At 45.6% G+C, this 21,537-nt stretch overlaps 1 protein-coding gene across 4 annotated transcripts in view; it reads left to right on the plus strand.

Annotated features, from left to right (window-relative positions):
- Positions 1-6,890, plus strand: part of CYLD (CYLD lysine 63 deubiquitinase) — a 59,935-nt gene extending 53,045 nt beyond the window's left edge. For all 4 annotated transcript variants that reach the window (XM_007992941.3, XM_073015370.1, XM_007992950.3 and 1 more), the window contains exon 18: positions 1,255-6,890. In XM_007992941.3, the coding sequence (XP_007991132.1) occupies positions 1,255-1,439 (185 nt within the window). In that variant the 3' untranslated portion in view covers positions 1,440-6,890. The remainder of the gene's footprint in view (positions 1-1,254) is intronic.
- The last annotated feature ends 14,647 nt before the right edge of the window (positions 6,891-21,537 follow it).

Below are 21,537 nucleotides of genomic sequence, written 5' to 3' on the forward strand. Positions count from 1 at the left end.
TGCCTAAATCCTGGCAAGATGGGGATTATTCCTGTTTTTCTGTTATTAAATCTGAGGTTTAAGGTGCTTGAGGTCATGTAGTTTGTGTTTAACTCAGTCTTTCTGATCTCAGTGCTTATGTTTTTTATACTAAACCATGTTATCTTCCAATTGCCAAAAGCTGACAGCAGAAGTAAACAAACATCCTTTTTAGAAAAGCAAAGCCTCTTTTGCATGTAGTATGTTTCTCCATGAGGTGGGGAATAGGCTGCACTTGCCAGGCCACTTTCTAGGATGCTTAATCATTATTTAACTAATGCTTAATGAATGCCGGGGGGATAGTGGGTTTCAGGTAAGAAATGTTTGTTAAAGCAGCCCTGCCTCTCCCTATAAGGAGTTTACAGGTTAAGACCAGGCCTGGGCAAGGTTGTGAGGTGTGACTCTCATGTTCTCCATTCTTACACCCTATTTTTCCTTCAGCTGCTCTCTCAGGTCCAGCCCCCACGATCTTCTGGCGTGGCCCTCCAGTAGCCTTAGATAATTCCCTGTGGCAGCCTCTTGAACAGAGGCCTAGGCCCTAGACCAAGAGTTCTCTACCTTTTCTCAGTTCTCTGATGCTTGAGGGATCCCAGCCCCATCTTTAGATGTGCCCCCAACCCAGTTAACGTTTGCACTGAACAGCATAGCGCAACAGCATAGGTTTGGAAAAGCCACTGAGCTAACCCAGAGGAGCCTTTCCTGGAATCTCTGAAGTCACACCCCAGAGCACCTTTATCAGGGCCTGGTCATGTGTCAGACAAACTCTTAGAGTTGGGTAAGGATGTCTTTCAAGTGTAGGGAGCTACAATAGTGTTCATTTGACTAGATCTGTTCCTAATCGGACAGTCTCCTGGTGAAGTGTGCTGGGTGACTTGTGTCTGGGAGGAAATGAAATGTGAAGAACGGAGTGTTGTCTACATATGTATTGATAACACGATTCCCTGAGTGACTACAGAGAGAAGTCTGGAAAGTAGGTTTGGGGCTTACCTGAGAATTCATGTGAACCAGGTTTATTTTACCAGGTTTATTCACTGTTGAACCCAGAATCCTTTCAGAAACCAAGAAATGAGAATATGTCAAGAATTAAAGAAGGCTTTCACTTCCAGAAATCAGAAGAAAAAATAAAGGCTTTTAGAGCCTGAAATTAGCTTTTTGGAAATGATAGGATTGTAAAATCACTGGCAAAAGGGTTTAGAACTTGACTGCCCTATAAAGAGTTCTTCCTTTGTGCCATAGGTGGTCAGAACGGCTTCAACATTCCTCAAGTCACCCCATGCCCAGAAGTAGGAGAGTACTTGAAGATGTCTCTGGAAGACCTGCATTCCTTGGACTCCAGAAGAATCCAAGGCTGTGCACGAAGACTGCTTTGTGATGCGTATATGTGCATGTACCAGAGTCCAACAATGAGTTTGTACAAATAACTGGGGTCATTGGGAGAGGCGAAGAAACTGAAGGCAGAGTAAAAACGTTGCATCTTATTCAAGCTGGCAGTTCTGTTCCACGTCCATTGCCGGCAATGGATGTCTTTGTGGTGATGATCCTTCAGAAAAGGATGCCTGTGTTTAAAAACAAATTGCTTTTGTGTCCCTGAAGTATTTAATAAGAAGCATTTTGCACTCTAGAAAGTATGTTTGTGTTGGTTTTTTAAGAAGTCTAAATGAAGTTATTAATACCTGAAGCTTTAAGTTAAGTGCATTGATCATATGATATTTTTGGAAGCATACAATTTTAATTGTGAAAGTTTAAAGCCTCTTTTAGTCCATTGAGAATGTAAATAAATGTGTCTTCTTTATGGACCAAGGATATGAAATCATTTTTCCTTTGTAGCTAACGGTTGCCTTGAGGAAGAAATAATTTGGTTTTATTAAGAGTCTACTCTCAATCCAGTTATTAAAGATGTACTGAGTTTGATTTGTTAATCCTTTCTATATACTGCTGATCCTTGCATGTCTACAATCTGCTCAGTTTTTCTGTGTTTCTGCAATAGTGGTCAGAAAAATACTTAAATTCCCTTAATGGTGTTGTTTTCTATTTGTTCTGGTTTTGAGATAAATGAGTGATTCTGTCCCAAAATGTCCATTTTTGAAGTGATTTTCCTGGAGGATTAGGGTATTTAGCAGTTGAAGCTCTTCATTCATAGTAGTTACTGTCAGCTAACAGGTTTTTTTAAGGCTTTTAACTATTAATATTTTATGGAATGGGGCAAAGTAAATTGATGAAAGAATTGGAGTGATAAGTAAATAGTCCTATACAAACATACAGTCCATAAAAAGATGAATTTGGCGTATAGAATTATTACAATTTCCTGAAAGAGATGGATATTTAAACCTCTATTATTTTAGACAAGATTATCCAGAACTTAAGTTTGATCTGTCAGCCAGTACTCCCATTAAATTCAGTGTGGTTTCACTTGAGATAATCAGATATGTCATCGAAATGTTAGCAGCAGCTTCATCCTCCTTCTGACTAAAGTAAGTAGAAATGGGATGTTTTGTTTAATAATAGCCATAGTGTGTGTTTAGACCACAGTGGATGTTGTAGACTAGGACCATAGATTATACATGTCAGTGCAGTGGAATGTGCATTCTCTGAGTGTTGTTTTGTGGTATCATTGTCTTTCCTGAATGACTTTCTAACTGTGCAGAAAGGCAGAAAAGTCATCATAAGTATATGGCATATGACTTTATAAAATATTTAATGTGAAAAAAGTGGAAAGAATCTTTACAAACCCTGCGATTACTTTTTTAAAGGCACTTTTGTTCTTTGGTTTTGTCCTTCCATTTTGCTAATATTTACTAGCTTTATAAATTACAGTAAGGTACAAAAACTCATCTTGTAATTTTTTCATTTTTGAAATGAAAAAGTACATATATTTTGCACAAGGTTTTATACTGCTAAGTGCTTGGTTGGGGTGGTGAGGTGATTATTAGATCAGGGGTGAGGCTGAGGGACTCTGGGTTTAGGGCTAGCCCTGCCCCCATCCCCCTTGGGTAAAATGAAGGGTGTGGGGTACAAGACTTGTAAGGCCTTTTCTAGCTCTGACCACCTAGAAGTCCAGTCACCCTGTAATAAATATGTGTTGAATGCAGAAATGGATGAATGAGCTTGTCAATGTGATTTTAAAGAATTGACTACCTGGAGGAATGATTAGGAATCTAAATGGAGCCAGCCCTCGGTATCTGCAGGTTTCTCATCCATGGATTCAACCAACTGCAAATGGACAATATGATTTTCTTAAAAATCCATATTTTTAAAAATCCGTAAATAAAATACGGATTTTGAAAATTCGTATCTGTATTGAACATGTACAGACTTTTTTCTTGTCATTATTTTCTGAACAATACAAGAACTCTTTATGTAGCATTTACATTTAGTAGGTATTATAAGTAATTTAGAGATGATTTAATTCAAATATATAGGAGGATGTGTGTCAGTTATATGCAAATTCTGTACCATTTTATATCAGGGAATTGAGCATCTTCAGATGTTGGTATCTGCAGGGATCCTGGAACCAAACCCCTGCAGATACTGAGGGCTGACGATCTAGGTGAGACTGTATTTAACAGCTGGAAAAAAAATAAATAAAGGAGAGAGAAGACAGTTCCTTTCCTGTAGAAATTAAAACGAAATACAAGTTGAGGAAGCTCTGCTACCCAGGCTGTCATGGTAGAGGACTTGAAGAAGACCTGTTTGGATGGACACCTGGTTTCAGGTGTGGAGACTGTCTTAATTGGGAGGGCCTCATCCATAAGTGATTTCTGGCGACGTCTTCTTCAGGTGGAGCTTGCCGTCTTTTTAACGTTACTTGGGGAGGGAGTGCTCATCAAGGGATGCCAGGGCCAGCTCTGGTGGTTCCTGGGGAGGCTGCGTCCTTCCCTGCTTCTGAGTATCATGAGGCAGCAGGAAGGTTCCCCCCGCACCTGTCTGTCCTGGCTCCCTCTGGGTAGCCCCTCCTGTTCCGCACTTCAGCACAGCCTGGATTCTCAGGAGGGACATAGTTGGAGCCGGGCTGCATGGCGCGGGGGCTGATGTGCCTGCTGGTTATTTAATTTTTAGCCTTAAGTTTTCTTCAATATTTTCCTGTTGACTTTTTAAAGGCTTTGGTTATCTTTTATTCCTTATCTACAATCAAGATAACATAATTGAATTATCTCATTTATAACATGGTTCATGATTCATGATTACAAGTAGAAAATATGTCATGTTCCTCACCTCCAAATAAGTGTGTGTGTGTGTGCGCGTGCGGTGGAGAGGGAGAGAGTGGGGAAGGAGAGCAATGTTATCATATATAGAGAGGCTAAATGTGCCCCATCCCTCACTGTCAGCTTTATAAAGGAGTTTGACTCCATCCACAGAAGAATGTTTTATAAGACTAGGAAAACATGTTGAAAACTAGGAAAAACAGCAACAAAAATCAACTAAATATGTTGTTACTGTTGCTAAGGATTTTCTCCTTAGAATCATTTAGGATTTTCAAAAATTTCTGTTTGCCAAATACTGTAGATACATGGCCAGGTTCTTCCTATCCCTAGGATTCCTTTTTTTTTTTTTTTTCCTTCACAGATTTTGAGAACAAGGGGGAGACATAGTATGGAAGATTAAGATTCCATTAATCTTACAGAACTGTGTTGTCACCCAAATTCCTGCTTGTTTGAACATGACATCTTCATAGATTCAGGATTCACTAACCTCTATAGCTGGATCTTGAAAATTATCTGGCCAGATAGTTTTGCATCTGCTTGGATAATTGTAGACTGAGATGTGAATGGAGGATAAAGTATTAGGCCTTCGCTGAGTGACTGCCAACCAAGAAGTATTTATCGGACACTTACTAGGTACCTAGGATTGTATCAGAGGGAATATGAGATGTGTCCCTGCCCTACCTAGTTTTAACGACAGAATATCTATTAAAGGCTACTTAGCTGAAGGGTAAGGGTGACAGGTGTAGTGGAAGCTTTGGGAGGTGGTGTGGTGTAATGGAAAAAGTGGCAGAGTAGGGACGAGAGACTTGCATTCTAGCCCTGTTTCTGTCACTTGTTCTGTACACTTAGACAACAGCTTGCCCTCTTGAGCTTTAGTTTCCTCCTCTGCATAATGAGAGGGTTAGACTACTGAATTTTATAGGAAAAAAAATACAAATTCCTGGGTCCCAGGCCATGCCTGCTGAATCCGACTGTTCAGGAAGAGGCCTAGGAAATCTGTGAGGGAAGGCTCCCCAGGGGAATCTCGTGACCAGCCAGGTATGAAATCTGCTAACTGGAAGATCTCAAAGGTTCCTTCACTTTTTGTGATTTTGTGATCATGTAACGTTACTGTATTATTCTACATAAACGTGGGTACTTTAATGTTTATCATATTGGTTCTCTGTGTTTACATACTAATTTATGTAAGAAATGCATTTTAGTCTATGTACCTCTACCTGCTGTTTCCTAGAGGTGTTAGTAGTCTTTGAATACAAATAAGACTTAAGAGGATATTTGATGTTGTTTACCTGGGTATTTTCTTTCCCTTTTATTTATTTAGAGGAAATTGAGATTCTAGGAGTCAAAAAAATGAAAACAAAATCCTTAGGCAAAGTTAAAGAAAAAAATTACATTATTTCTTACTGTTTGCTACTTTATAATGAAAATTTTAAAATTATATGAGAAGATTTTTCTCTGGGATAACAAATTTTTGTCATAACGTAAGAGGTCTTTTTAAAGTAGGTAGGCTATAAGGCCTGTAATTTAAAATAATACCCCTTTCTCTAGGGGTTGGTGCAATTCTCCATTAATGAAGATAATATTTGAATTCCTCAAAGCAGGGGAGGAGTCGGGGAGGAGAAAGGGATGTTAAAATGAAAACTCACGTGCAAAAGAGGAGGTGGAGGAAGAAGGAATGTAAACCCCTTAAAGCAGATGTGTGTGGGGCCATATGAAGGCCACGATTCTGCGGGTGTCAGGGGATTTCCCCTCTTGACAGAGACTGGGGTTTTAGACTGAGGCTTCCTACGGGGAGTTCGCATTGCACTTCTCCGTTCCCCTTTCAGACCTCTTTTTGGGGAGAAGAGATGGGAGGAGGGGAGAAAGACTGTTCGTCTTATTCTAAATGCTGGAGCAGCTGAAGGTTTTCTCTTGAGTCAGGATGCTGTGGCAACACATTAACCAGCCAGTGTGGCCAAGGATAGTGAAAAAGTGGGAAAGGAAGGTCTTCCTCCTCCCTGACCATAGCATCCATCAGTCTCTGTAGCCAGGTTACTCAAGAACCCCATTTGATTTCCTGGCCCTTTGCCTTGGCAGTGATGACATTTTTATTTCACTGTGTTTTAAAGTCTTCATTTATTTTTATAATATGGGTTAGGGAGAAGGGCCACTAATGGAGGGATTGTCCTTTCAAGCACCACAGCTTCAGATATAATTAGCACTTTTAAATACTGTCCACTTTAACTTAAACATTTCTAGAGGGAGTATATTGGAGACTCAACTGCCCTTGGTTTTAGTTTATAAAATGGCCTAGTACTGTGGAATTTTAATTTTAGAAAGTCTTAGCATCAGATCATAAACATACTCATTAAAAGAACTCACATCCCATTTGAAACTTCCCAGGGGAGTTGCGATTCTTAGTAGATAGGTAGAAAGGGGCTCATTTTCTACGGCATTTTCCATTTCTAGTATCTTGTTCAGCATGTTTTATTTTTATTTTTTGTCTGCAGAACATCCTATATTTATGAGAACATTCTTTAAGAAGACCACCACATAGAATACCCCTTCCTATCAGCTCACTCTGATTTAGCCTTAATTTTGTTAAATTTTTTAGAGATGAATGAAGTGCTGCTGTGGAAAGAAATGTACATATACTATTTCTGTATCATTAAAATTACATTTTTATGGTTCCTTTTCCTGGATTTCTTTGGGGGAAGGGTTTTGGGTTATGGGAAAGCTGGAATTGGGTCTCTGCAACACTTTAAGTTTTTGCTGTGGTAAGATTTCTTTCAGGAAATGCTTTACCCGGCCATATCTCTGTTTCTTGATCAGGCCTCTACCACCATTACAATTGCTTCAGAAAACCTCACACACTTACCCTCTTCTGGGAGATGTGTCAGTGGCATTATGGTGCTGTGTGGCTCCTTCATCTAGCCAAGTATTTCCGACCTCTGATGCTTGTTAAAACTCAGCTGCTCCAGCCTCCAAGCCACTCCAACCAGAAGCTGTCCCCCACTGCTTCATTCCATCATCTATCAACATGAACCCAACACCGTTGACTAAGGAGCAGTGTGTCTCATTCTTTTTTCTTTTTTTTTGAGATGGAGTCTCGCCCTGTTGCCCCAGTTGGAGTGCAGTGGTGTGATATTGGCTCACTGCAATCTCTTGTCTTTCAGGCTCCAGCGATTCTCCTGCCTCAGCCTCCCGAGTAGCTGGAATTACAGGCATGCGCCACCATGCCCGGCTAATTTTTTGTGTTTTTAGTAGAGACAGGGTTTCACATGTTGACCAGGCTGGTCTCGAACTCCTGACTTCGAGTGATCTGCCTGCCTGGGCCTCCCAAAGTGCTGGGATTACAGGTGTGAGCCATCACGCCTGGCCAGTAGCGTGTCCCATCCTACCACAGCTGCCACAGAGGCAGTTAAATATTTTCCTTTTTTGTGATGACCAGAGGAATGGTCACATGATGTACTGTGGACTGAAATTCCTACTTTGGTCTTCTTTTAGGTAACAGATCAACCTTCCTTGGAAATTATTTGGAGTTTAAGTCTGAGTTTGTAATACTGGTATTAACAGTAGATTGAAGAACATTTCTGTTTCAGAACCCCATGGTGGATATACATGCTGATATCCAAACAATGCTATTCTGCCAGCACTGCTCTTCCTTGTCGGAGTCAAGGGTTGGCACACTTTCTCATAGTCCCCACTCCTTGTGACTCTGGGTCTGTTAATGTGACGGTGACAGCAGATTCCTTGTGCCCTTCTGCGGATCTGGACAGTTAAGTGAAAACAAGTCCTTGTCAGAAGAAAGCTGGCCTGGCTGAAAAGGAGGAGCCACTGGCCCTCCCCTAAGCCCCTTTTCCTGACTTGCTGAGGCATGTTCTCCCTCATTATCACCTGAAGAACGTGTGTGCACTGCCTTCGAGCAGCAGTTCTCCATTCAATTCTGGTTGCATGTTGAATTCACATAGGGAGATTTTAAAGACGCCAGTGCCTGTGCGCACCCCGGACCTATTGGAATCTGAAGATAGGGCCAGGAGTGGGTCCTTGTCAAAGCTCCTTATGCATTTCTGTTTCAGAACCCCATGGGTGGATATACATGCAGATGGCCAAACAATGCTGTTCTGACAGCACTGCTCTTCCTTGTCACATTCAAGGGTTGGCACACTTTCTCATAGTCCCCACTCCTTGTGACTGCGCAGCCAGGATTGGGAACAAATTGTCAGGAGGAATGGAGTTTTCTGAGGGAGACAGAATCAACTTGGCATTCCCTGGTGCAACATTCTGCCCTAGAGAAAGAGAATGTGGATATGAACAAGCTCCTCGGGGGAAAGTAGAAAATTTATTGTAAAGCTACCAGCCCAGTCCCTTAAGGAAGAGCCCAAGGAATATATGAGGAATGTGTTCTAGAGGCGGGACAGATAATTTAGAAGTAGGATGAAAATTTCACTATTTGTGAAGATGACATAACCATATCCTTAAAGGGACATGATGACGATGCTATTCTCTTTGTTTAGGAAATATTTCAGTGATAAGCCTCAAATGTATAAAAAGAAAAGAGAGAGCTCACCAAGTTGATTAGGGAAGAAAGAAGGTAGGAGAATTCTTGGGGACGGACTGTTTTGGGGCAAGCTTTCGAGCCTGTCTTCGCGCTGAACTGTGGGCAGTCAGGTCCTCCGTGGGCTGCCAGCTTCGGCAGACCCCTTGGAGTGTGGATTTGATTGGAGAGAAGGTAGATTCGGAGGTCTAATTAGAGTAATTAGATGAGTGGAGACTGAAAGGGATATTATAAGAATAGTGTAATTCACCCAGCAGGCTGACCCTTATTACAAAAGTGTGACTGAAATTTGCAAGTTGCATCCACTCTTCTGACTGTACCACTTTACTAGAAGTGAATGAAAACCTTTAAATTCTGTGTATGAAGTCACCTTACAAATAACACACAAACCTGTTTTCACACCCAATATGGCCTTTCCCAAAGTAAGTAGTTTGAAGTTACGCTGGGGTTTGAAGAGTTGGCGAAGTTGACTGTACTGGAGATGCCTTCCTGGGTCCCTCTCCTCCAGCCCTCCCCAACTTTAGCAGACTTTGGAAGCAACTCCTCAGGCCTTGCCTTGCAGGTTCTATTTGGTGGCAGGCAGGACTCAGCAGCCTGCAGTACATGCAGTCAGGCCTCAGGCCATGAAGAGTGACTTCTTAGCCGTGCCTTCTTATTGGCTCCAGAGAGGCGAGGCTGCTCCTGGGTTAGTGCGTGGCGGGGCGATGACATTGGAATATATTGTGTTTTAAACAAATGTGTGTTCTGTTGGGTCTGGCCATCGCTGCAAACTTCAGATTGTTTTGTTCCGATGTATTTCTGAACTGTGCCCTGTCGGTCGCCCACTGGGGGTGGGATGGGCCACTGCAGGTTGGAAGGACTAAGTGCAGTTTCAGGTTTCTGTTCAGAGGTCACCTCCCTAAAGAGGCCTTCACAGACCACATTAGCCGGGGCGTGCTGGCACATGTTTAACAACCAACTCTTGGGGGCTGAGAGACAACCCTGTTTGTAGCCTCTGCTCATTTGGTGGTATAAATACCCCCACCACGGCCAACTGCAAGCTACCAGAATGACACCTTTGAAGGAACTAGGGAAGACTTACATAGTGGGATTAACACAAGGACATAGCGTTTCCACCATACAGATACAATACATACCTGTGCGCGAACCACGGTGTCAGACAGCAGCCTATGGACCAAACCAGCTCAGCACCTGATTTTATGAACCACATTTGATTGGAACACAGTCATGATCATTTATCTAAGTACAGGCTGAATATCCCTTATCTGAAATGTTTGAGACCAGAAGTGTTTCGGGTTTCAGATGTTTTTGGATTTGGGAATATTTGCAGTACCGGATGAGCATCCCTAATCCAGAAATCCAAAATCCAAAATGCTCCAACGAACGTTTTCTTTGAGTGTCATGTTGGTGCTCAAGAAGTTTTGGATTTTGGAGCATTTCAGCTATTGGGATTAGGGAGCATTTAAGATTTTCAGATTAGAGATGTTCAGTCTATATTATCAATGCTTTTGTGCTACAATGGCTGAGTCAAATCGTTTTGACTGAACCCTTATGGCTCACACAGTCATTAAATGGCCCTTCCCAGAAACAGTTTGCTTACCTTTGGCATAGAAAATGGTAAAATGTAAAACAGTTAGGAAGTAACGAGTTGTGAGTATTTGTTACCTTTGTTTTAAATATAATTTCATTTTAAGTTTATATAATTTGGTAGTTTAATAATTCGATAATAGATCCATCCAAGAACTGACTCGCAAAATTCCTGAAAATTTTATAATGGGCTCTTGTGAGTCATGGATGCCAGCTCCAGTTTACTTCTGCCATCATCTCAAACGCACCTACAGGCACTTATAGACTCCTGCGCGCTTCATTTTCTCCACAGCACTGATCCCCTGGCCGCATGGTTCATCGTGGGCTCCTCAGGACTTCCCCTAGTCCCTTCAATTGTCTTTCCTCACCACCTTGATGAGTTCCTGGCACAAACCTCCCGCCTCAGCCTCCGGAGTAGTTGGGACTGCAGGTACACACCACCACGCGAGCTGATTTTTTACATTTTTGTAGGGAGGGGGCTTTCACTATGTTGTCCAGGCTGTTTCAGCCTTTTATTCGTAGAAGCCCCACTCACTATTGTCCGTGTGCTCAGAATTAGATCACTGTCCCCATTTCTTTCGAGAAAGCACAAGACATCTCCGTCTCTAGTTCCCCACATAATGCTTCCTCTCAGAAGTGGAGACATCGTAGAACTCCCCTCCTCGGGCATTGATGAACTTTGAATGAAACCATGCACGGAAAGTGCTTATCACAGTGCCTGGCACTCCGTAGCCCCTCAGTAAACAGCAGCCACCAGTGGCAGCAGCAGCAGCATTAGTACTAACATCGTAAACATGAACTTGAGAGACAGGGTGCAAGTGTAATCAGCAGGTCTCTTTCTGCCTCTCATCTCCCTCCACGATCCTATTTTGAGGCACACTCTTGAGTCTTTAGATGGTTTTCTGAGATTGAGATTTTCGCAGGCATCTTGTCCTCCTGAGTGCAGCAGCACCATCTTGTGGTCATTACTGGTCATGGCGCTGTCCCAGATCTCAGCTCCCGAACTCCGAGCGGCAACCAGAACCCAAGCTTGGGAGGCAGCAGGGATTTTTGAAAGCCAATGTGGCAGTCGGGGCAACACACCAGATTACACACTACATCCAAGACGGATTAAGTTTCCTCTGAGTCATTTCGGGACAGCTGCTTAGTTAAGTTGGCCATTTCTGTTTGGGGCTGTCTTCTCTCATAATGGGCTCTGTCTTGCCGTTTCTCTGTATCTGCGGCTCCCTCTGGCTTGAGCTTTTAGGCATCTTCTACAAACGGGGTTTAAAAATGAGCTAGCGCCATCTACTGGGCGAATGTCGTAAGGTCGGTTGTGAGGTCCTGAAATCTGCAAAGGAATGAATGAATTACAAATCTGTGGCTTTATTGGGGGAATGTCGGTCTGATGTCCCCTCCCTTTATTAGCGACCCTTTCTCGGTGTAAGCCTCATATCTACTGTGCTAACTTTAGTACAGGTTACTTTGTCAGGATCCCAGTATGAAAATCAACCACACTGTCTTCAGTGCTTCCCAGAGAGGGAGGGGTCTTTGGACCAATCTGCGTGGTAGTCATCCAGGGGCCTTTAAGAATGCAGGCTCTGGCTGGGCGTGGTGGCGCTCACCTGTAATTCCAGCACTTTGAGAGGCTGAGGTGGGCAGGGCTTGAGACCAGGAGTTTAAGACCAGCCTGGGCAACACAGCAAGACCTTGTCTCTACAAAAAATAATAATAACAACAAAAATTAGACAGGTGTAATGATGTACTCCTGTAGTCCTAGCTACTTGGGAGGGTGAGGCGTGAGCATCACTTGAGCCCAGGAGTTGGAGGCTGTAGTGAGCTATGATCACACCACTGCACTTCAGCCTGGGCAACAGAGCAAGACTCTGTCTCTAAAAAAGAGAATTTGGTCTTGGAGGCCCTGTGCAAAACCTACAGCATCAAGATCTCAGGGAGGGCCCTGGAATGTGCATTTTGAACACTTCCCCCTTTTCCCACCAAGAGAACTGGGCACATGCTGAAGTGTGAGAACCACTGCCATTAAGGAGAAGAGGCTTCCCACCCCGCTCACCCGCCACTCTAGAAATCCAGAGAAGAGATTCCACTTGGATTAAGACTTGCGTAAGTGGGGAGTTGAGTCCAGTCTCTCTCCCCCACTGCAAGACCCTGTTGCGGTGACATGTAATAATAATAAAAAGACTTGCATGAACTCCTTTCTGTGCAAATGAGAGCGAGCACCTCTCACAAAGCCACAGTGCCCCTGTCGCTCATTTTATGTGTGGATTCAGTGATAACAGACCCAAAGTCCTGGGACCAGCATCTGGCACACCATGGGGGCTCAAATGGGTCACTACTGCTGCTGTTACCTGTGTGAGGCTGGCTGGAGGCCTCCTCAGCATTCCTCATGCCCTCGCATCCACCTCTGCTTGGGAGGTGAGGGAAAATAGTTTACACTTTTATACCCACGCTCGGCCTGCCACCTCGGGCTCTTCTCCCAGAGCAGGGCTCACTTTAAACAAAGCACAAAGCTGTGTTGGAAAGATTCCAGTACTGAGGTCACCCCCTTCCTGGGTGGTGCCTCTCTGAGCCTCAGTTTCCCCATTCCTAATACAGAGAATTGTATTAGAGTCTGCGCTGTCCCTTCCAGCTCTGACGTTCAGGGCGGCTCAGGGTTTTGGAAGCCCCTGCCCCATGTGGCACTTCCGTGGTGTCTGGGTCTGGTGTATGCAGAGACCCCTCCTCAGAATACCGATTCCTCTTGCTTTGGTTCTTTCTCTACCTGCTACCCTTAACCAATTTTGCACAAATTGTGAGTCATGTAGGTGCTTGTTTTTCAAAAGCCTTCATGTTTTGCGTACCTCATCCCCAGCAATTCTGTTGCTAGGAAATTTTTCTAAGGCAATCATGATCACAGATGTGACCAAGATTAGCCATCAGACTCCAAGCAGCACTGCTTATAAGGGGGGCCACACTTGAAAAAGTTAAATGTGCAGGGCTGGATAAATGATGGTACAGCTAGACTATACCGTAACCATTAACCATGTGCAGTCATTAATGATTTTTCTGGAATGTAATTTTTTTAAGGACATGAGCAAAAATTCACAATAGATTAGGTGAAAAAAGTGGATTATTAAAAACTTATGTATCATAATAGATCTAATTTCATGTATACAAAAATTTGTGGCTGGACATGGTGGTTCATGCCTGTAATCCCAGCACCTTGGGAGGCTGAGGTGGGCGGATTACCTGGGGCCAGGAGTTTGAGACCAGCCGGACCAATATGGTGAAACCCCATCTCTACTAAAAATAAAAAAATTAGCCGGGCTGTGGTGGCAAGCCTGTAATCCCAGCTACTCAGGAGGCTGAGGCAGGAGAGTTGCTTAAACCCAGAAGGCAGATGTTGCCGTGAGCTGAGATTACGCCACTGGACTCCAGCCTGGGTGACAGAGGGAGACCCTGTCTCATAAATAAATAAATACACAAATAATTGTGCATGTACTGAAAAGTTTGTCTGCAGGGAATACGCTGATTCCTGAGGTGACAGTGAGTGCAGATAACTTTCATGTTTGTGTTTTTTTCTTGTCAGTATCATCTAAATTAAAACCCGTGGTTGGCTGAATGGCAGTATGTGCAAGGAGGATGGTCAGGAAGGGGCCATTAATCAGTAGGAGAGAACGGACACCAGAAAGGGGGTGGGCTGTCAATCAAATACCGTTGAGGTGTTTGGGAGTGTGGAATGGTCACCTCCGAGGCGATCTGCATGATAAAGACCCACGTGGACTTCTACCAGATTTGCAAAGAGACCTGGCCATCCTGGGAAGAAAAAGACTGTCTGGAAGGGCTGTGGCTGGGCCCCTGGAGATCAGAGGCTTTTAAGACTCCCTGGAGGGAGTGCATTGCAGCTGGCATGGAGGGTGAGGCTACCAAGAGCTCACCACATCAAAGGGGTGGGCGTGGCAGTGGGAGGCTCTGGGGTGCACCAATGATTTCGATCAAAGCAGAAGCCATCCCCAGATCAGGAGGAGCATTCTGTGTGGTGGGGGTCCTGTAGAGGATAGCATACGGCATAAACGTCAGGATCACACTCGGGAGACTGAGGCAGCTGAGCCAGGAGGCGAGGAAGAAAGAGGAAGACTATATTCTGTCCAGTTGGTATAAAAATCAGACTCAGCCAGCATCGCCCTCTGCTCTATGTTCAGCCCTCCAGGTAGCCGCCTAGAAAATCTTTTCACACCCATTGTCCCACCCTCTGAGTAGACAGAATGGAGAGTTTTATTTCACAGCTGGAGAAACTAGGGCTAAAGGAGCTCGATGATCTCACTGGGGTTACTTGCGAATCAGACCTACGCTGTGGGACTGTCCCGCAGGATGAGAGCAGCAGCTAGGAGTGACCATGGGGAGCCCCCTTGCCCTATAGGTAAATGCCACCACCCTTTCCCAGCCTCAGATGATAGGGGTTCTGGGACAGAGGGACACCCTTAACATAGGGTGCTGTGGAGAGTGGCGCGTGCTTGGAACATGCTGTGTGGACAGAGGAGATGGGAGAGATGAGGTGGTTTGGGCTAAGACGAAGAGCAACTGTGGGAGGGACTGCGTTCTGGAGACCCCAGAGCAGGGAACGAGGAAGAAATTAATCAAGCAATCCTCCCAGCTCCACCTCCCAAAATCTTGGGATTACAGACATGAGCCACTGTGCCTGGCCTACCTGGAGTGTGGTGTGTCTGCTCTCTGGGCCTCAGTTTCCCCACTGGGTGAACATTGGGCCCTGTGTTAGGTACTTCCTATATATGCTCTCTTATTCTTGTGAGAACCTCATTCCCAATTATCTGATGAGAAAGCTGAGGCTCAGGCAGAGCCAGTGGGACTTGTAGTCAAGGTCACCTGCCTCTACTGGCCTGGCATTGACTCTAAAAATGAGGAGTGGGAGGAGGGCAGGTTGGTTCAAGATGATTCCCTCAGCTCCTGCCTGCTTCTGCGGTCTCTGCTGCAAGGCTCTGCTGGGCCCCGGCACTGTCCCCTCCGCTAGGGAGCAGTTGGCAGGGTTCCCACTGTTCAGTCAGGTAAGGGCCTGCTGCTCTTTGATGTGGCCTGTGTTTGGTACCCATTCTGTAGCCCAGAGCGCCAAGACAGCATGCCATCTACCCTGCCTGGGAGGGCGGCCTTGTGCTCAGCTTAAATTTTATTTCCTCCAGCCCCTGGTAGCCCCTTCACCCCTGCCAGCCTATCTACTGTGGGTGCAGCTCCAGTTCTGTCACATTCTTCCCGTGTCCAGGGCTATGCACAGAGCCGCAGTGCCGGTGGGGAGGGGCGCTGCCAGGGGAGGCCCAGAATCTAGACCCTGGATGGCCCTGGGGAAGCATGGGCTGCTCCCTTTTCCTTTCTTTCTTTGTTATTGAGATGCATCTTGTTATCCTAAAGGGCACTGGGCCCCTGTATAGGGCTCATGGAAATTTACATTTCTACACACCTTTGCAGCCATACATCAGGTCAGCCTGGGGACCCTTCCCAGCACCTCCAATGCTCCTTCTGCTCCCACAAGCCAGTTTACCTCCCTGCACCAGTGATCACCACTATTTTGATTTCCGTCACTGTAGATCCCTGTTACCAGGTTTTGAACTTATCTAAAGAGAGTCATAGATCGTGCACACTTCAGGTAGTGTCTGATGTCATGCTGTGTGCATCCTTCGGGCTGTGTCTATTGTATATGTCCGTGATTCTACTTCATAGCTATGTGCTCTCTAATGTAAATACACCATCGTTTATTTATGGTTCTCTTGCTGATGGAAAGGGGCATTGCTGACAGTTCGGGGCTACTACACATGACACCACTGTGATCCTTCTTGAGTTGGTGGATTTTAGCTTTAGGAGAGACAGCTACAGCCTTTTCCAAAGTTTACACTCCTTCCTTCTTTTATTATTATTTTTTAATCAACTCCACTGAGGTATAATTTACATACAGTAACACACACATTTTTTAAGTAAACAGTTAGATGAGTTTTGACACATTCATGAATGTATTTTTTATGAGACCAAGGTCTTACTGTGTTGCCCAGGCTAGTCTCAAACTCCTGGACTCAAGTGATCCTCCTGCCTCACCCTCCCAAGTATCTGGGACTACAGGCATGCACCACCATGCCCAGCCAATTGTAGAAATTTTTTGTAGAGTTCGGGATCTTGTTATGTTGCCTAGCCTGGTGTTGAATTCCTGACCTCAAGTGATCCTCCTGCCTGGGTGTCCCGAAGCTCTATTACAGGCATGAGCAACCACACCAGGGCCTGACAAACTTTCTTTTAGTGTTGAAGTTCAGTGACTTGGAGTAGTCACCTCCAGCTCAAGATGCATGTGCCTGCATGTTCCCTCCTTTTTTTGATAAAACCCAGGTTCAGTTGGGCGCGGTGGCTCATGCCTGTAATCCCAGCACTTTGGGAGGCTGAGGCGGGCGGATCACAAGGTCAGGAGATCGAGACCATCCTGGCTAACACAGTGAAACCTCATCTGTACTAAAAATACAAAAAATTAGCCAGGCGTAGTGTCGGGCGCCTGTAGTCCCAGTTACTTGGGAGGCTGAGGCAGGAGAATGGGGTGAACCCGGGAGGCGGAGCTTGCAGTGAGCCGAGATCGCGCCACTGCACTCCAGCCTGGGTGACAGAGCAAGACTCCGTCTCAAAAAAAAACAAAAAACAAAAAACAAAAAAATCCCCAGGCTCAGCACAGGGTGGAGAAAGAGACGTAAAGTCGGCCCAGAAAGCAGTGTAGAAAGCTAGTCTGGACTACCATTAGCATCAGGGACCTCAGTCACCGGAGCCATTGAGATGGGTCCACCCCTTCTCTCTCTCTCTTTTCCTTTCTTTGTTTAGTTCATTAGCAACAGGGTCTGTCTCACTATGTTGCCCAGGCTGGAACACCTGGGCTCAAGCAACCCTCCCATCTCAGCCTCCCAGGCCCAGTTCAACCTTTCTTTTTAAAGTTGGAGAATTTTCTAAAGTTTTCCAACTTTAAAGGCTGTTGTCTAGTGAGGCAGGGCTGCACCCAGGGGCAGAGTTAGAGGCAGAGCTGGAATAGAACCCCAGCATGGGAAGTCCGTGTTCACGGGGGCCATTTCACCCTGGGACATTGTAGAGCAGCCCGAGGCTCTGACTAAGGAGGCCCAGCACCTGGGGCTGGCGCTTGGTCTGAGCTCTGCAGGCTTTCCTGGGTGGAGAGGAGTCTCTTCCTGCCATGCGCACCAGGCCTTCCCTAAGTGACTCAAACACCAGCCTTCCTTGGGCTTCCTGGGCTGTGAGGATTCCACAGTCTGGCAGGGCTAGTGGCCTCAGTTGCACACTCTGCAGCCAAGAGGGCTCTAGTTCCTGATTCTACCCTGTCCCTCAGCAGCTCCCCAGTGCTCTTCCAGGCCTTAGGCCTGACCATCCCCACCTCTCCCTCCTCGCCAACCTGCCACCTCCTGCCTCAGGTTGACACACTCAGGAAGAATTCAAGCCTGTCCCTATACAAACGCCATATTCCCAGGCACTCGCCTGGGTAGAGACGAAGTCTCAGCTCACTGCTAGGGATCTGGAGGTGCCCACAGTCCCCACACCCCTCCAGGAGTCCTTGCATTTGTGCAGTGCTTTAGACTCATCTGTTGGCTCAGCAGTGGGGCCCCCAGAGGGTGAAAGCCACATTGTCCCTGTCTCATCAGCAACCAGCACAGGGGGCCCCAACTGTGGCCCCCCTCCATGTTTCTCGGGAGACTGAATGATTCTCAGGAAGCTGCGCAGCCACCGGTCATTTTACATGGGCATTTCCAAGTTGGGTGCTTTTTGCACCATGCTATTTTGGGCGGGAGGGCTTTTCCAGTCCCCTTTTTCCTTGGCATGCCACAGAAGAATTTCCTTCACCCACATCTGAAGCATCTGGAGTTACCCAGGTCAGCCTGTTGCTTTCCATGGCAAACGTCCAACGCATGGTGTTGGCTCATTTTCATCCCCACTGTCTGGGAGCCCCTGAGCCTTGAGCTTTGCTCCACTATGGGCAGTCTATTCCCCCCAGGCCTTGGCCAGAGCCAGGCAGGGGAAGTGCCCACTCAGGAGCCGATCCACCTCCCCGGGGGCCACCAGTTCGAGCTAGGTGCTCTGTGAAACCAGCCACACCCAAGCTACTGGACTCTGGTCACTCCGTGCTCCTTGGCAAGACTGTCTGTCTGTGAGCCTCAGTCCCTCTGTCGGTAAAATGAGGTGTGCTAGACTGGGATTCTCAAACCCACTTGTCTACAGGGGCCAGGCAGGCACCTTAGGGAAGGGAGAGGGTTGGAGTGTCGGCAGAGAGCTGATGTGGTGAAGGAAAGGAACAGGCGGGCCAGTATATTCTGATTTTTCAGACCAAGTCAGAAATTTCTAAGAGAAGTGAAAGTTCCCAATCTGTAAAAATCTGGCAACTTTTTTAAAAAAAACTCTATGTGCCAGACGCGTTTAAGCCAGAGAAGCTCCATCTTGAATAGGAGCTGGGTAAAATGAGGCTGAGACCTACTGGACTGCATTCCCAGGAGGTTAAGGCACTCTAAGTCACAGGATAAGAGGTCGGCACAAAATACAGGTCACAAAGACCCTGCAGATAAAACGGTGTGTGGCAAAGGAGCTGGCCAAAACCCACCTAAACCAAGATGGCAACAAAAGTGACCTCTGGTTGTCCTCATTGCTCATTATGCACTCATTATAATGCATTAGCATGTTAAAGACATTCCCACCAGCACCATGACAGTTTACAGATGCCATGGCAACATCTAGAAGCTACCCATATGGTCTAAAAAGGGGAGGAACCCTCGGTTCAGGGAAATCTCTGCCCCTTTCCTGGAAAACTCATGAATAATCTACCCCTTGTTTAGCATATGATCAGGAAATAACTAGAAGTATACTCAGTCAAGCAGCCCGTGATGCTGCTCTGCCTTTGAAGTAGCCATTCTTTTATGCCTTTACTCTCCTAACAAACTTGCTTTCACTTTATTCTATGGATTCACCTCAAATTTCTTCTTGTGCTAGATCCAAGAACCCTTTCTTGGGGTCTGGATTGGGGCCCCCGTCCTGTAACATATGGACCAGCTCTTTGAGCTCTGGCCTAGACATCCTGCTCTATATACCTTCCACCTGGGGGATTGGTGGGTGGTGGCAGGGCAGGAACCCCAGAAAGGTGCAGGGCTTGAATTCTGACTACACCCGCCCCTCCCCACACGCCAGCTGTCATGTGGCAGGCACCCTCTGCAGTGCGATCGCCTTCCTTTCGGGGCGCCCGCGCTAGCATATGAATTTTTGATTAGCTTGCCTTTTGAATGAGTTGACTGTCATGAATAATAGGGCAAAGGGCGTCAGCGTTGTGTCTTTAACTATAACTGTTCCAATTAATTATGGGTGTAATTAGCATACATCGTGAGCAGCCCTGGAAAAGAATACTTCATGGGTTATAGATGCCCTGGCAGCTGTAACATGAAGTGTGATACCGGGCTGGGGTAGAGATAGTTATTAATAAATTACTCCCATTGTCAGAGGCCCTTATTTATACAAATCAGCAGGGGATCCATAATCAACTTTAACTGTATAATTTATAATAATTGATTTCATTTTGACTGACCACCAGTCGCTTACCAAATACCCTCGGAAGAAAAATTGCCCTATTAGGGTAAGTTTAATCCTAAACATAGCTAATGAATCCTATTACTTTAAGGTCATATTTGAAGCTTTTGTTAATTGTCAGAACCATTTTAAATTGATTAGAGTTAAATTAAATCAATGTAATGTTTAGAAAAACAATATTTCTAATGGATGAGGCCAGGCTGACCTCGAATAAACATATTTATCAACCGATTCCTGGTGACGAGAAGGGGAACAGCTGGGCCCATAAGTCACATTTGTCTATAATATGGGAAATGTCACCAGGCAATTAGTTATGTCAGGTAATGAATAGGGAGCACGGGGACTCCTCTCTGGCAGCTGGTGTGAATGGGGTAGAATGTTCCAGACTTGAGCCCCTGGCTGCTCCCCTCTGGATGGTCTTTGTTTCCCCAACCTAAACCCAATGCCTCTTAGCTTCCTCATTCACCTCTCTGGATGCCCACCTAGTCCACATTCCCTCCCTGCCCTGTCCCCACTCTCTCAGGCTGTAGTGCTCTGGCTTTCCTCTCGGAGCTAGGAAGCCACCCGTCTGCCCCGTCCACCCCTACTCATCCTGTTACAAGAAGGGGGTCCCAATTCAGACCCAAGGGAGTATTCTTGGATCTCACACAAGAAAGAATTCGGGGCAAGTCCACAGAGTAAAGTGGAAGCAAGATTATTAAGAAAGTAAAGGAATAACATAATGGCTACTCCATAGACAGAGTAGCTCCAAGGGCTGCTAGCTGCCCATTTTTACAGTTATTTCTTGATGATATGCTAAACAAGGGGTGGATTATTCATGCCTCCTCTTTCTAGACCATATAGGGTGACTTGCTGAGGTTGCCATGGCGTTTGTAAACTGTCTTGGCCCTGGTGGAAGTGTAGCAGTGAAGACGATCAGAAGTTACTCTCGGTGCCATCTTGGATTTGGTGGGTTTTGGCTGACTTCTTTACTGCAAACTGTTTTATCAGCAAGATCTTTATGACCTGTATCTTGTGCTGACCTCCTGCCTCATCTTGTGGCTTAGAATGCCTTACCATCTGAGAATGCAGCCCAGTGGATTTCAGCCCTATTTTACCTAGCCCCTAGGTAAAGATGGAGTTGCTCTGGTTCACACATCTCTGACAATCCCTCACCATCCCCTGGGTTTTGCTCAGGCATCACTGCCTTGGGGAAACCTTCCCTGACTCTCATTCTCCATCAACCTCCCAAGGATGAGCTGCCAGGGCAACATGGGTACCCTTCCCAGCTGTCGTTTTCCATCTGTGTGATTCCAACACCAGGCTTCAAGCCCCATGAGAGCAACCCTGTGTCACTTCCTTAGCCCTGGGTCTCGGATTCTGAGACCTGATGGAGTGCCATGAAGATCTGCTGAATGAATGAAGGCATGAAGGATGCAGGACTGATATTGAGCTACTTGGGGAACGTCAGCTACTGTTTACAGAACATTTACCAAACACCAAATGTTTTACACACATTCAGCCAATTTTTGAGACATTCCTGAGAGATGGGGCTTGGTACTTCCATTTTATAAAGGAAATAACTCATCCAAGATGTCTTGGCTAAGCAGTGAAGGAGATAGGATTCAA

Source organism: Chlorocebus sabaeus, chromosome 5, assembly GCF_047675955.1.
Source record: "Chlorocebus sabaeus isolate Y175 chromosome 5, mChlSab1.0.hap1, whole genome shotgun sequence".
NCBI classification, from domain to species: domain Eukaryota; kingdom Metazoa; phylum Chordata; class Mammalia; order Primates; family Cercopithecidae; genus Chlorocebus; species Chlorocebus sabaeus.